The following is a 12,727-nucleotide window of genomic DNA, read 5'->3' on the forward strand; positions in this document are numbered from 1 at the left end:
TAGGTATTACTGTCAGCTTTACAGGTCAGAAAAAAAAAAAAGGAATAACTGAACTTAAAAGACATTCAAAAGGGTAAAGCCAGACTGTATTCCAAACCACCCGAGGTAGCAGTACCCACTTCGTGGGCAGCCCTGGGGCGCTGTCTCCTAGACATTCCTCTGCTTGTCGCAGATGGGATGTGGTGACTGCTTTCCCATTAGGAAGATTCCTACTTATGTTTTCTTCCCGCTTCTACAAAGTTCCGTTTTAAAAATTGCCAGGCAGTACGCTGGAGCCTCTGAATCAGCAGTTGCACACTGAGCACAAGGTGGGCACAGATTCCGAAAAGCCCTAGATTTCTTGACCTCTACGGTGATTCTCCGCACGGACCCCAGTATCACCATTGTAGACAGACACTACCTCACCGTGTTCTCATGCTTCCCAGTGGAGAAGGGCTTAAAAACATGAAGGTAACCTTGAAACCACTGGTTTATTTAATTATTCCAGCATAACTTTTTTTGCACATTAGCTGCAGAAGATCAGAAATAAATACAGCTTAAGGTTTGAACCACGTCCTGCTGTACTTTTTCTCATAAGCCTGAAATAGAATTTTCTAACACCTTTTGTGGTTGGAAATACTGAATTTAAATAGGGCTGGAGATATAAACAGAAAGCAAGATGTGGATCGATGTGCCTATTTCAGTAAAAGGCAGCTACGTTGTTTCTGAAGTACAGATACCAGAATTGATAAAATGACAAGTAGAAAATACAGAAATCCAGAGATGTGCACTGTAGTGACAATGAGCCTTTAAATAACGTGATTCGGTACTAATAAAAGACCTGAAAAATGAACAACTTTATTTTGCTGAGGGTCTCTTCAGGTCACAGTTTTTTTAAGATTAATAATTTAAAAAGCCATTTCATTATTATTCGATACCAATGGTAATGACATGGGCAAGTATCCTTTGTCTTTAAAAAAATTTTTTTTATGTTTATTTACTTCAGAGAGAGAGAGAGAGAGAGAGAGAAAGAGAACAAGCGGGAGAGGCAGATAGACACAGACTCTGAAGCAGGCTCCAGGTTCTGAGCTGACAGCACAGAGACCGACACGGGGCTCAAACCCATGTACCGTGAGATCATGACGTGAACCAAAGTCAGACGCTCAACCGACTGAGCCACCCAGGCACGCCTCCTTTTTATTTTCTGAACAAAGGATAAAGCCGAGGAATCGGAAAGATGGAATGGTTGAGTCTGAGCTTATGGTCAAGGATTCATTATTTTTGGATTTGTGTATCTCAAACTCCAGCTACCTATGTAATGTCCTTCCCAAAGGCCCCACGTACCTCAGTATTACCCTAGAAGCTTCTGTCATACATCCAGTTTTGCCAACTTTTACAGGATGGTGCCTTTACTATCTGCATTCAGTGACACTTGGCGTAAACGTGGCTGGGTTAGGAAGCAAAAAGACACCAGCATTTGCTAATTTTGTCATATACATCTAAGAATTTATAGGAGATGCCTAAAATTAAACTCTTTAATTCCAGAGAAGATCTACTATGATCTACTTTTGTAAGGCAAACAAGTGAACATGATTACCCATTACTGGAAGAAATAACTCCGTAAATGAGAAAATCAAGTAGGTCATCATCTCACGAACACTTCATGGTTCGATGAGAAAACGAGACACAGCATATTAATGTGCCATCACAACAGTGGGGTCGAGTCCCCCAACACAATATACAAAGAAGTGGATTCTGCTGCACAGGTAGGACTCTGGCAATGGCTCAAGCACCTTACAGTCATTTGGATCCTGAGATATAAACCAAAACACATGACCTGAGTAAGCCTGTCATATGGCCCCAGTTAAAAACTTTTCAAAGAATTTATGGGGCTGAAAATGGTCATTTTATGTCTTTCTGACAGATCTGGAGGACATGTAGGTCAAAAAGTACTGCTGACTGTTTCTTCACTTGGCCGGTTTAGTCAATAGATCTACACGAAAGCCAACTACCGCCTCCACGAATCTGGCTTTTATCCGTTACAAAGCGGTACATCAAAGACTCTTTTCTGTGTGTCCGGGATTACTGAAGTCAGTTGTCACCCCAGTTGAGTGGATTAGCTGCCATGGTTGCCGTGCGCCGCAGCGAGACATGTCCCTGGAACTGCCACAATCGGCGGTGGTGCCCACGGCTCCAAAAGGGCGAGGCAGGGAGGGCACCAGCAACACCGCAAGGTTGGCAGGAGGAAAACAAGACAGTACTTTTTATAGCAGCATTATTTAATCGTGCACTGTTATTTTAAACAAATTGTGTTTGGCTTTAAAGAGCAGAGACGATGAAACAGGTTAAAGTCATAAATTATGGATAAGGGCTGTGGAAAAACAGGAAGACTTTATAAAAATTACGGGGGGAGAAATAATACAACTTAGCTAGAAAACAGTGCTATAAAAAGCTTTCTTTATAAAAAGCTTTTTTCTTTCTGGTAGCTTTAAAGCACGGATCACACCATTATTCCTCCAGGTCAGAGGTCAGCAGACAGAAATTTTCTATGGAACTATCAAACAAATAGTAAGTAATCTGGGCTTTGTGGGCCATCCGGTCTCTGTCACCACTACTCAATGCTGCTGTTGTACCTTGAAGATAAACACATGCAACATGTAAACCAATAAATACAGCTATATTCCAAGAAAACTTTATTATTATCATTAATTTAATGTTTACTTTTGAGAGCGAGAGAGCGAGAGAGAGTGTGTGAGCAGGGGAGGGGCGGAGAGACAGGGAGACAGAATCCGAAGCAGGCTCCAGGCTCTGAGCTGTCAGCGCAGAGCCTGACGCGGGGCTCGAACCCATGAACCGTGAGATCATGACCTGAGCCGAAGTCAGATGCTTAACCGACAGAGCCACCCAGGTGCCCCCCAATAAAACTTTATTTACTGGTTTTTACCAGTGGCAGGCTTGAACTCAAGCAAGGGATGTAGTTTACTAATCCCTCTTCTAGACTAGCACCGTCCAGCAGAAACATTACATTAGCCACCTGCGTAATTAAAATTCTTCTAGTAGCTACATTGGGAAAAAAGTGAATTTTAATAGCACATTTTATTTAACCTCAAATATCATTTCAACATGTAATTAATATAAAACTATTAATAAGATACTTCACTTTTTGTTCTAAGCCTTCAAAACGGTCGTGCATCGTATACTCACCGCATGCCAGTCGTATTTCAAGTGCTCACTGGAAACAGCGGCTAACCAACTGCAGCCGATGTTCTAGAAGTTCCATGATGGGATTTCTACAACTAACCTGGAGTTTAGTGACAAAGTGTTGGCATTTGGGTCTTAAAAGATAGGGGGTATAATTACATTGCCTCTAGGGAGACAGGACAGCGGATTATAGCTGTTGGGAAGAAACACTTGGCCTCTCGACTCTAAGCTGAGGTGGCCCAGGATAACCAGACCAATGACACAGTGAGACGATGTCAGCTTCACCTCTCAATGCTGCCAACAAAGCTAACTGGAGAACGTATCTGATGTAGACCACAAAACGATCAGGTGTGAACACACTATTGTCGTTTCAGGCCTTCCATAAAGAATGCTAACTGTCATGAATACAGCTAGTCTCCAGCACTGGCACTGTAGTAGAACTGAAAGCACAGAAAAATGCGATTCGGGAGAGAAAATGAAGAACCGAGTAGTAAGGGCAAAAAGCTTCAAAACCAGAGTGAATGTTTACAGTGATTAAAACAATCTAAGTACTTTTTCAGTCATCTCTGTGTAACAGAGCTGCATGCTAGCCAGAAATAGCTGAAGAAGTCACCCAAGGGTAATCAGAAGCCATAATCCTAAATTCAACCCTTGGGAGGCTCTTCAGTATTTAAACCCCACTTTCCAAGTGACCAAATCAACATTTCCAAGATAAAAATGATAAAAACCTTTGGTGATAAAACTTCAGAAGCGAGTGTTTTTAACAAAAAATTTATTACCAAAATACAATATTAAAGTCAATACATGACAAACTCCTGTAAAGCAAAATAAATTATTCTAACATTGTACAGTATTTCCAAAGGTAGTTAAAGAAGCACTATAGACCTTGCTTCACTGTTTGTTGAACAGATGAACTGTTCTACCATGAACACGATCCTAGAGTTTTAGGCTTTAAGGCATGCAGCTCGATGTGCAGGATAATTTTACAAAATGCAAATCATCCTATTTTAATAAGATACAGTGTCAGAATTAACTGTAGTCTTTACATGTCAGTGTTCCAGAAATTTTTAGACTTTGGCTATAGAAGCAATGCCATAGTGTTACACAATACTTATTTCTTAAAAAAATACATGTATTCATGTCCATGAATATCAAACTCAAATTTCTATTAAATATATTTTATAGAATATTACTTAGAGCACCTTGCTGTACAATAAAAAAAGATTAAATAAGTGTCTATGAAAACTAAAAATATAATAAGTCTCGATAGAGAAGCCTGCTTGTCTTTGTCAAGCCAAGTACATTGTGGGAAGATACAATGTAAACATGGGTGCCCACCATCTGCTTTGTGAGAAAAGACAGAGAAAATAATAATGAAGCCACCAACAGCTACCTCGAATAGGATGAGAGGATCTAGAACAAAAGCTTCTGCCAGCGTCGTTGCAACGCACTGGCTGCACACAGAACTAACGTCTAGGGATCCACTGGAATACAGGCCTGGGACTGTTAGAACGCTGGGGACACCAACCACATTCTGGACTAGTAGTGAGTGGGAGAAAATGTTGACCCTTGGAAAGTATTACTTGTGATGATCAGAACGCAACGCACCGTCTTCCGCCCTCCCCGCCTTTGCCTTATCCAGTTTCTTTTAAAAACTAGTTTTACTATCAAATCTTACAACTGTTAGGTGTTCAGAGTGGGAAACAAATACTATGATCTTTATATGGCAAAAGATCTAGTACCACTAGATAGTTATTCCTGTGAAGGGAGTCCCTGATGATTATTCTAATACCTATCTCTTTTACAATTAACATTGCATACTCAGCCTTCATTATTACTTTTAGAAACACTCAATTGTTCTTGGTGGAGACACTGTTAACTTCAAGCTCGCCACAAAATGGTCACAGGAAGGTACAGAACACCCATGGCATATGGTTCTTCCCAAAGCCCCACAGAAAGCTTTTGAGGGCATTTTAGGCCAGAGTCAGATGAACGTTGAAAGGTTTGGAACTTTTGGGTGAATTTTTTCCCACGAGCTAGGGAAATTTTAAATTCATGATTCCAAATGGAAAATTTAAGTAACAATCAACGGAAATGGGTTAGGGAACTGAAGGTTATTTAAAAACTCACTATGAATGCTTTTGGGATTTTTTTTTTTTTGGTCATTAGTATTTTCCAAATGATTACATGAAATTAAAACCAAGGAACCTTTATAAAACAAAATTCTGCTAATAAGGGTTAATTTTCAGAATGAGCGGTAAGAATGGAACCATTTATTTACTTAAACATGAAATGAAATAGAATTGTCTTTTAATTCTGAAAACAGGAGAAAATGAACATAAATCCACATGCAGTGAATTTGGGTAATATATATAATTGGTATATATAAATTCATTTTATGTTTTTAAAAACCACCTATCAGAAACGGATTAACTCTCATAAATAAAGCTACCTAAATCAAACAGCTGGCAATTACAACCGATTCTGTTTGTTTAAATATCATCATCAAAATAAGATGTAGAAAAAACTGAACAATGTTTCAAGATGGCCTGGCCCCACGTAATAGTTCCTGATGCTATCTTAAAAATATTAATTCATTCAGTCCACACCTGGACTTGGGGAAGGGAATTCTTTCCTAAAATGTGTCTACAGAGTAATCAATGTCTTCTAAACTTATCAGACTCACAGCCTCAGCTCTAGAACATGTTAGAGATCAAGTTCAGAAAGAGCACCATGAAGACAGTACACTGCTCGGTGCACCAGCCTTTGACTTGTACGCAGAATTCACTTCAACAAAACAACACAAAGATAAATGATCAGTACTACAGAAGCAAAACCAAAACCACCCCTGTTCTCTTCACTTTGAAATACATTATAATACAAAATGTGTAATTAATGAGAAGATTACATGTATTCGATGGCGAGTTTTAATGCAAAAGCACTTGTAGTTGGTTGTCCATATGTCCTATTGCACACTAACAAAACGGAACATCCTAGACAGGAGAAACCCTGTAGACTTGCGCCAAATCGCCTGTTATTAAAAGTTTTATAAACAACCTGAATGTTTACTATAGTTTAGCCACATTTGATTATACCTCTTATGCTAAGTATAACTAGATTAATAAACTCCAGGCAGTAAAATCTCAACAGCAGTACTCATTTTAAGGGGCCTCTGAATTTCACCTCTTGTCCCTCAAATGATTTTTATTTAAGAGTTCCAAAGATTTCCGAGGTCTGATGATCAAATGCCAATTTTCACACTTGGCTGCTTGAATAGACCTTTGAGATGAGACACTTGGTCTAGTTCAGAAGAGAGGGTCAGCCTGTGCAACTACGGAGAAAAGTGCGGTGTTCCGTCAAACCTGGAAAGGGCCTCTGGGAAGGGTGCTGTGCTAAATGAGTCCCCGTTTTCACACACCTTGCGATTTGGTTTGAGGCTGGTGGGAATTCACCTATTTTCTCCTTTGCCCACAAGACATTCACTGTAAATTTAAGACAACAATTTACTTCTTAAATGCCTATTTACAATCTAGATTTGGATTCAGAGGTCTCTTTCTGTTTTAGGGAGAAATAGATCCTAGATTGAGTATATGATTCATTCCTATCGATTTGGGAAAAGATTTGGGTAGATCATTTCACAGCCCTCTGGTGATCTTTTCCTTGTTGACTCTGCTGGTCACAGTGAAAAGCCCTCAGAGAGCTGCCTCCCGCCCCTCATGAGAGGCCCGGCCCTCCACAGCTGGCATGTCCGAGTTCACAACAGAGAACTAAGCTCTGCTTAAGATGTGACACCTTTGGAACAAGAAGTTTTAGAAGTTCCGGAAAAGCTGTTTCTTAACTCTTTTGTTTGCATTTCTACACTACATTACGCTTTGAATAATAAATACACCCACCACTAAGAAGAGGTGACAGGGCAAACACAGGGTTACATTTTTGCTTCCTCCTCAACCTACCTCCCCTCACTCACGATACTTGAACAGCATTCCCACTTACCCATTTGGAATTCTTTTTATTACACTGCAAATTTGATTCCAAAGTCATATCTGTCTTTTCTTCAAAACAAACAAACAAACAAACAAAAACCCCACACCAACTATTTCTTCTGTGTCTAGTAAGTTATTTGATAGCGCAAAGGTGAACCTGTGGTTTAAAGGGTTTCTCTTCTACCGTGTCCCTCTTCAAGGAGTTATTCAATCTAATTTGTGTTTAGAGTTGTGTTGTGGTCCTTACTTAGGATGATGTTTACGATCTCACCCTCATGCTCTTTCATATGATCCAAGAGATTTTCTTTGCTGGTAGATTCAAAACCGCAAATACAACAACAGAAGAGTAAAACACAATACTCCATGCCAGGAGGGGCCAAACTGGAGTTTTTTTCTAAACTGTATGAGGTATTACTCGTAGGGCTCAGTTTCTCGTTGTCGTTGGAACCTACAACTTCGCCGGGGGCCTGGGAAACCAGCTCTGAGGCTGACACCAAGTTTTCAGAACTTCCAGTGACAGGATCGGCTCGATCGGCTCTGTCCTCACTGCTGTTTAAGAGCATCTTTCCAGGGGATCTCCCCAGAACTCTTAAAAACAAAAACAGAACACACCACACCTTGAGTTGGTTATCACGTAAGCCTGGCAGATTCAACCCTCACTTTGGTTTACATACAGCAACAAGGAAAGGGACAGGATAAATACCTGCCACTCTGTGAAATGGCATCATTGATAGCCTTGTTTACTTGTTCGTAGTTGTAATTCTGGTCACTTGCATGCTTCCACATGTGAGACTTCAAAGAAGGAGGATGGCTGCACACGTACCCACACAGAGAACATCTGAAAGACACGAGTGAGTCAGAACCATCCCCAGCATCAGTTAAAGACAATTAAGGAATTCCTTCCCTGAAGCCTTATGAGACATGGTATTTCACTAAACCTAAGATGTTACTGATTGTAAGTGACATATTGATTTCAGAGGCTAACGTGTCCTAGAACAGATATCCTAGAATTGATAAAATTAGGGATTTTATATTGTAAAAAAATTATTAGAATCATGACAAACATCCTAGATTACTTTGGCTATTACAGTATTTGGAAAGATTTCTAATATACTAACATACAAAATCTTTGCTCTAAATTATTTAACCACACACAGAAAGAAAAATACACAAAATTGATACTCTCTATACCACTCTATTTCTCAAGAAAGCAAAAAGGAATTAGATAATTTTAACAAGAACTCTGCTTGTTTACAGATCCACACAAAATGGAAGTAGTAGTCCTGAAAAGCATCAACAATTTAAGTTTCATAAATAAAATGGATAATTAATCATCTTAAAAACGTTTTCTATTCAAAATAACATTTTGTTCGCACATAATTGGCTACACTTGGTAAAATCTGAACTGAATGAAACATTTAAAAACAAGTAAAAAAAGGAACGGACTCTCTTTTTGAATAGACTCTTCCAGAACGCTTGTAGGTTTATGCCCCCTTTCTCTCGCACCCAGTTCCCCATCTTAGTAACGTCTTGCATCAGTGTGGAGTATTTGATACAAATGGTGAACCAATATGGGAACATCATCCATCATTAACAAGTCTACAGTTTACACTAGGGTTCACTGTTTGTGTTACACGAAGGTTCTCTGTGTTCTGACAAGTGCATAATGTCACGTATCCACCATGATAAATCATGAAGAGTAATTTCTCTGCTTGAAATAGCCTCGGTGCTCTGCGTGTTCACCCCTCCCAATCCCTGAATCCCTGGCAACTACTGATTCTTTGCCTCTTCCAGAATGTCCCACAGATGGAATCATACAGTATGTAGTTTTTCTAGACCGGTTTCTCTCATTTAACCATACACATTTAAAGTTCCTCATCTCTTTTCATGGCCCAATAGCTCTTTTCTTATCGCCAAATAATACCCCACTGTCAAGATGTACCACAATTTTTTTTTTTTTTTTTTTTTTAAATTTTAACGTTTATTTATTTTTGAGACAGAGACAGACGGAGCATGAACAGGGGAGGGGCAGAGAGAGAGGGAGACACAGAATCTGAAACAGGCTCCAGGCTCTGAGCTGTCAGCACAGAGCCCGACGCGGGGCTCAAACTCACGGACCGTGAGATCATGACCTGAGCCGAAGTCGGATGCTTAACCGACCGAGCCACCCAGGCGCCCCAAGATGTACCACAATTTGTTTATCCATTCACCTACTGAAGGATATCTTGGCTGCTTCCCCATTTTGGCAATTACGAATAAAGTTGCTATAAATATATACATGCAGGTTTTTGTATGGATAGGAGTTTTCATCTTTTGGGTAAATACCTAGGAGCAGAACTGCTGAATTGTATGATAAAATTATATTTATCTTTTTGGACAACTGCAAATGTTTTTAAAGATTTTATTTTTAAGTAATCTCTACACCCAACTCGGGGCTTGAACTCACGACTCTGAGATCAAGAGTCTCAAGCTCTAATGAATGAGCAAGCCGGGTGCCCTGTAAATACCTAAGTAGAAGCCTAACAAATCAGGTAACTTACTTGAACCCTTCACAGTAAGAGACACGGTCACTGATAATGAAGCACAAAGAAAATAAAAAGCACAATAGGGAATAAATAAGACAACTAAATACGGCAAGGACTAAATTCTTCCTCTAACCCACCTTCCGCTTTACGGTGGGTTCAGCAGTGTTATCTTTTAATACAGGTCCTGAGACATCAGATCCAAGGCCAGGGAAGGGCCTTTTACCTCAGCAAACACCAAGCTACTTAAGGGCAATAAATGTGCATTTCTTAGAAGAATTTCCATAAACTCAAACATAAAGAAGATATACGATTTTCATTAATACGCAGGCAAATGCATCACACCCATAAGCCTGGAAGATGAGTAAGTCTGATCATGCCATTTCTGTACCGGTGTGAAGAAGGGGAAATGCACAGACGGCGTGCAGAGTACAAAGTCTGGAGAGCAACCTGGTAGCATCTGTTAAGGCTGAAGAGGCACACACCTGTGACCCTGGATCTAGGCGGCTATGTGTTCACAAGGACACATATGCAAGAAGCATCACTGTAGCCATGAACATTAAAAAAAAAAAAAAAAGACAAAAAAGGATGCAACTCACAACCACTGTTTTTCCACAGCACAGTGGACATAAAATGGTTTATTTTCATATAATGGAACATTATGCTGTGCTTAAAAGAACTGGATGTATACTTATTACCATGAATTGATGTCAATAATGGTCAGTGAGAAGAAAAAGTTAAAAAAAAGATTTCTTTGGTGTATCATTTAAATAAACTGTTAAAACATCAAACCAGTATATATTATTAATACATACATACATGTGTAAACACACACACACAATAAAGTTTTAAAAAATGGTAGTAAATGATATATATTAGCATCAGCACAACAAGAAGGAAGGGCAGAACAAGTTTTAGCTGTCCCTGTTTTATTTCTTCAAAATGTGGTAAAATGTTTGAAATGTTTTATTACTGGAAATATTTTTAAGACCGTTATCCCATTCTCTTCAAGACTTTGTAGCCTGGGGGCGCCTGGGTGGCGCAGTCGGTTGAGTGTCTGAATTCGGCTCAGGTCATGATATCGTGGTTTTTGAGTCCAAGCCCCGCGTCGGGCTCTGTGCTGACAGCTCAGAGCCTGGAGCCTGCTTCGGATTCTGTTGTCTCCCTCTCTCTCTCTCTGCCCCTCCCCCATTCGTGCACATACTCTCTCTCTCGCTCCCAGAAATAACAAATAAATAAACATGAAAAAATCATTAAAAAGAAAGACTTTATAGCTTGCATAATTTTATTACTGGCCACACACAGAAAACTAATTTTAATTCATTTTATTTTGCCCATTTATATCTATCTTTGGACCCATCCATCTCAATAAATCTGTTTCACTAACATCTAGAAAAGGGCCAGCAGTTGGTGATCACGCCCCCCTCCGTGCCATTCAGCTCAGTGTCCCTATGCGACTGCACTAGTTACACCATGCGATGAATGTGCTGAGTCCCTGGCTCAAGCGTTTCTGCACTGGTCCCTTGAAAGTAGAGACTGCCCTTTGGGGCGCCTGGGTGGCTCAGTCGGTTGAGTGTCTGACTTTGGCTCAGGTCACGATCTCGCGGTGAGTTCGAGCCCCATGTCGGGCTCTGTGCGGACAGCTCAGAGCCTGGAGCCTGCTTCAGATTCCATGTCTCCCTCTCTCTCTCTTGCCCCTCCCCCCGCTCATGCTCTGTCTCTCTCTGTCAAAAATAAATAAACGTTAAAAAAAATTTTTTTTTTTTTTTAAAGAAAGTAGAGACTGCCCTGCACCACAGTGGCCTGGCACTCAGGTCTACCCTGAGCAAGTAGGAGTGAACAGTCAAGGCCAACAGATGCCCATTCGTTCCTTCCCCCTCAGTACTTTCACCAAGTACAATGCCTTCACACATGTCAAACACCTACGTGGTAACTGATAATATGAACACCTTTATATTTATATTAAAGAAAGGAGAAATATAAACTCTTGACTCTTCAGATTACTTTGCATTCAGGATCTGCCCTGAAACCTCACTGGAAAATTCTGTACCCAGAATGAACCACACAATGCTGCACATCAAGCGTCCTCTGAATGGAAAGTCAGGCTTATGCAATGAGAATTTCATACTTCTGAGAAAAATGGGTCAAAACACAAATGTCAGAAATTGCAAATTTATCCCACGGAACATCTCCATTATTACTCAAAACTTTTCAAAGTAAGAATAAATTGTTCAATTAAATAATTATCTTTTTTTTTTTTAAAGCAAACTAACTTCAGAATAGCTTTAGCTTCATAAAAAAGTTGAGTTTCTCCTATTATTAAAATCTTTTATTGCTAAGGTATATCTATCATAAACAAGGAGCCAAAGTTGATACGTTATTATTAACTAAAGTCCATACTTTATTCAGGTTTCCTTAGTTTTGTCCTTCAATTCTAGTCATCACATATCCTTAGGATCTTCTAGACTTTAACGTTTCTCTGACTTTCTTTGTTTTTAATGACTTGACAGATTTGAAGAATACTGGCCAGGTATTTTGTAGAATGTCCCTCAATTTGGGTATGTCTGAGGTTTTTCTCATGTTTAGACTAGGGTAATGGGCTCCTGGGAGGAAGACCCCAGAGGTATAGTGCCACCCTCGAGCCTCGGCACAGAATACCGTCGCAACATGACTTAGCACTATTGATGCTGACTTTGAGATCGAGTTTCTCCACAGGAAAGTTACACTTTCTTATCCCCTCTTCCCATACTGTATATACTTTGGAAGAAAGTTACCACCTACCGACAGTAGAGTTATCTATATAAATCACTGGGAATTCTGCACAGGGATTTCCTCTATTCTCACCCATTTATTATTCAATCATTAATGTCAGTATGGACTCCTGGTTATGTATTTTGCACTTTCGGATATAATTTAATACTACATTATTTATCTTATTGCTGAGGTTACTGAGGGCTCCTCCAGGTCCCATGTCCTGCTGACATACTCCCATCTTTTGTTTGTCGAGCACTTTCCTTACTTTCTGGCACCGTAAGATGTTCC

At 39.9% G+C, this 12,727-nt stretch overlaps 1 protein-coding gene across 4 annotated transcripts in view; it reads right to left on the reverse strand.

Annotated features, from left to right (window-relative positions):
• Nucleotides 1–3,174: 3,174 nt before the first annotated feature.
• ZNF507 (zinc finger protein 507) overlaps nt 3,175–12,727 on the reverse strand; it is a 47,224-nt gene continuing 37,671 nt past the window's right edge. For all 4 annotated transcript variants that reach the window (XM_042918256.1, XM_042918258.1, XM_042918259.1 and 1 more), the window contains 2 exons: nt 7,867–8,001; nt 3,175–7,751 (listed from right to left, as the gene is read on the reverse strand). In XM_042918256.1, coding sequence (XP_042774190.1) covers nt 7,376–7,751; nt 7,867–8,001 — 511 coding nt within the window. In that variant the 3' untranslated portion in view covers nt 3,175–7,375. The remainder of the gene's footprint in view (nt 7,752–7,866; nt 8,002–12,727) is intronic.

Source organism: Panthera leo, chromosome E2, assembly GCF_018350215.1.
Source record: "Panthera leo isolate Ple1 chromosome E2, P.leo_Ple1_pat1.1, whole genome shotgun sequence".
In the NCBI taxonomy this organism is placed as follows: Eukaryota; Metazoa; Chordata; class Mammalia; order Carnivora; family Felidae; genus Panthera; species Panthera leo.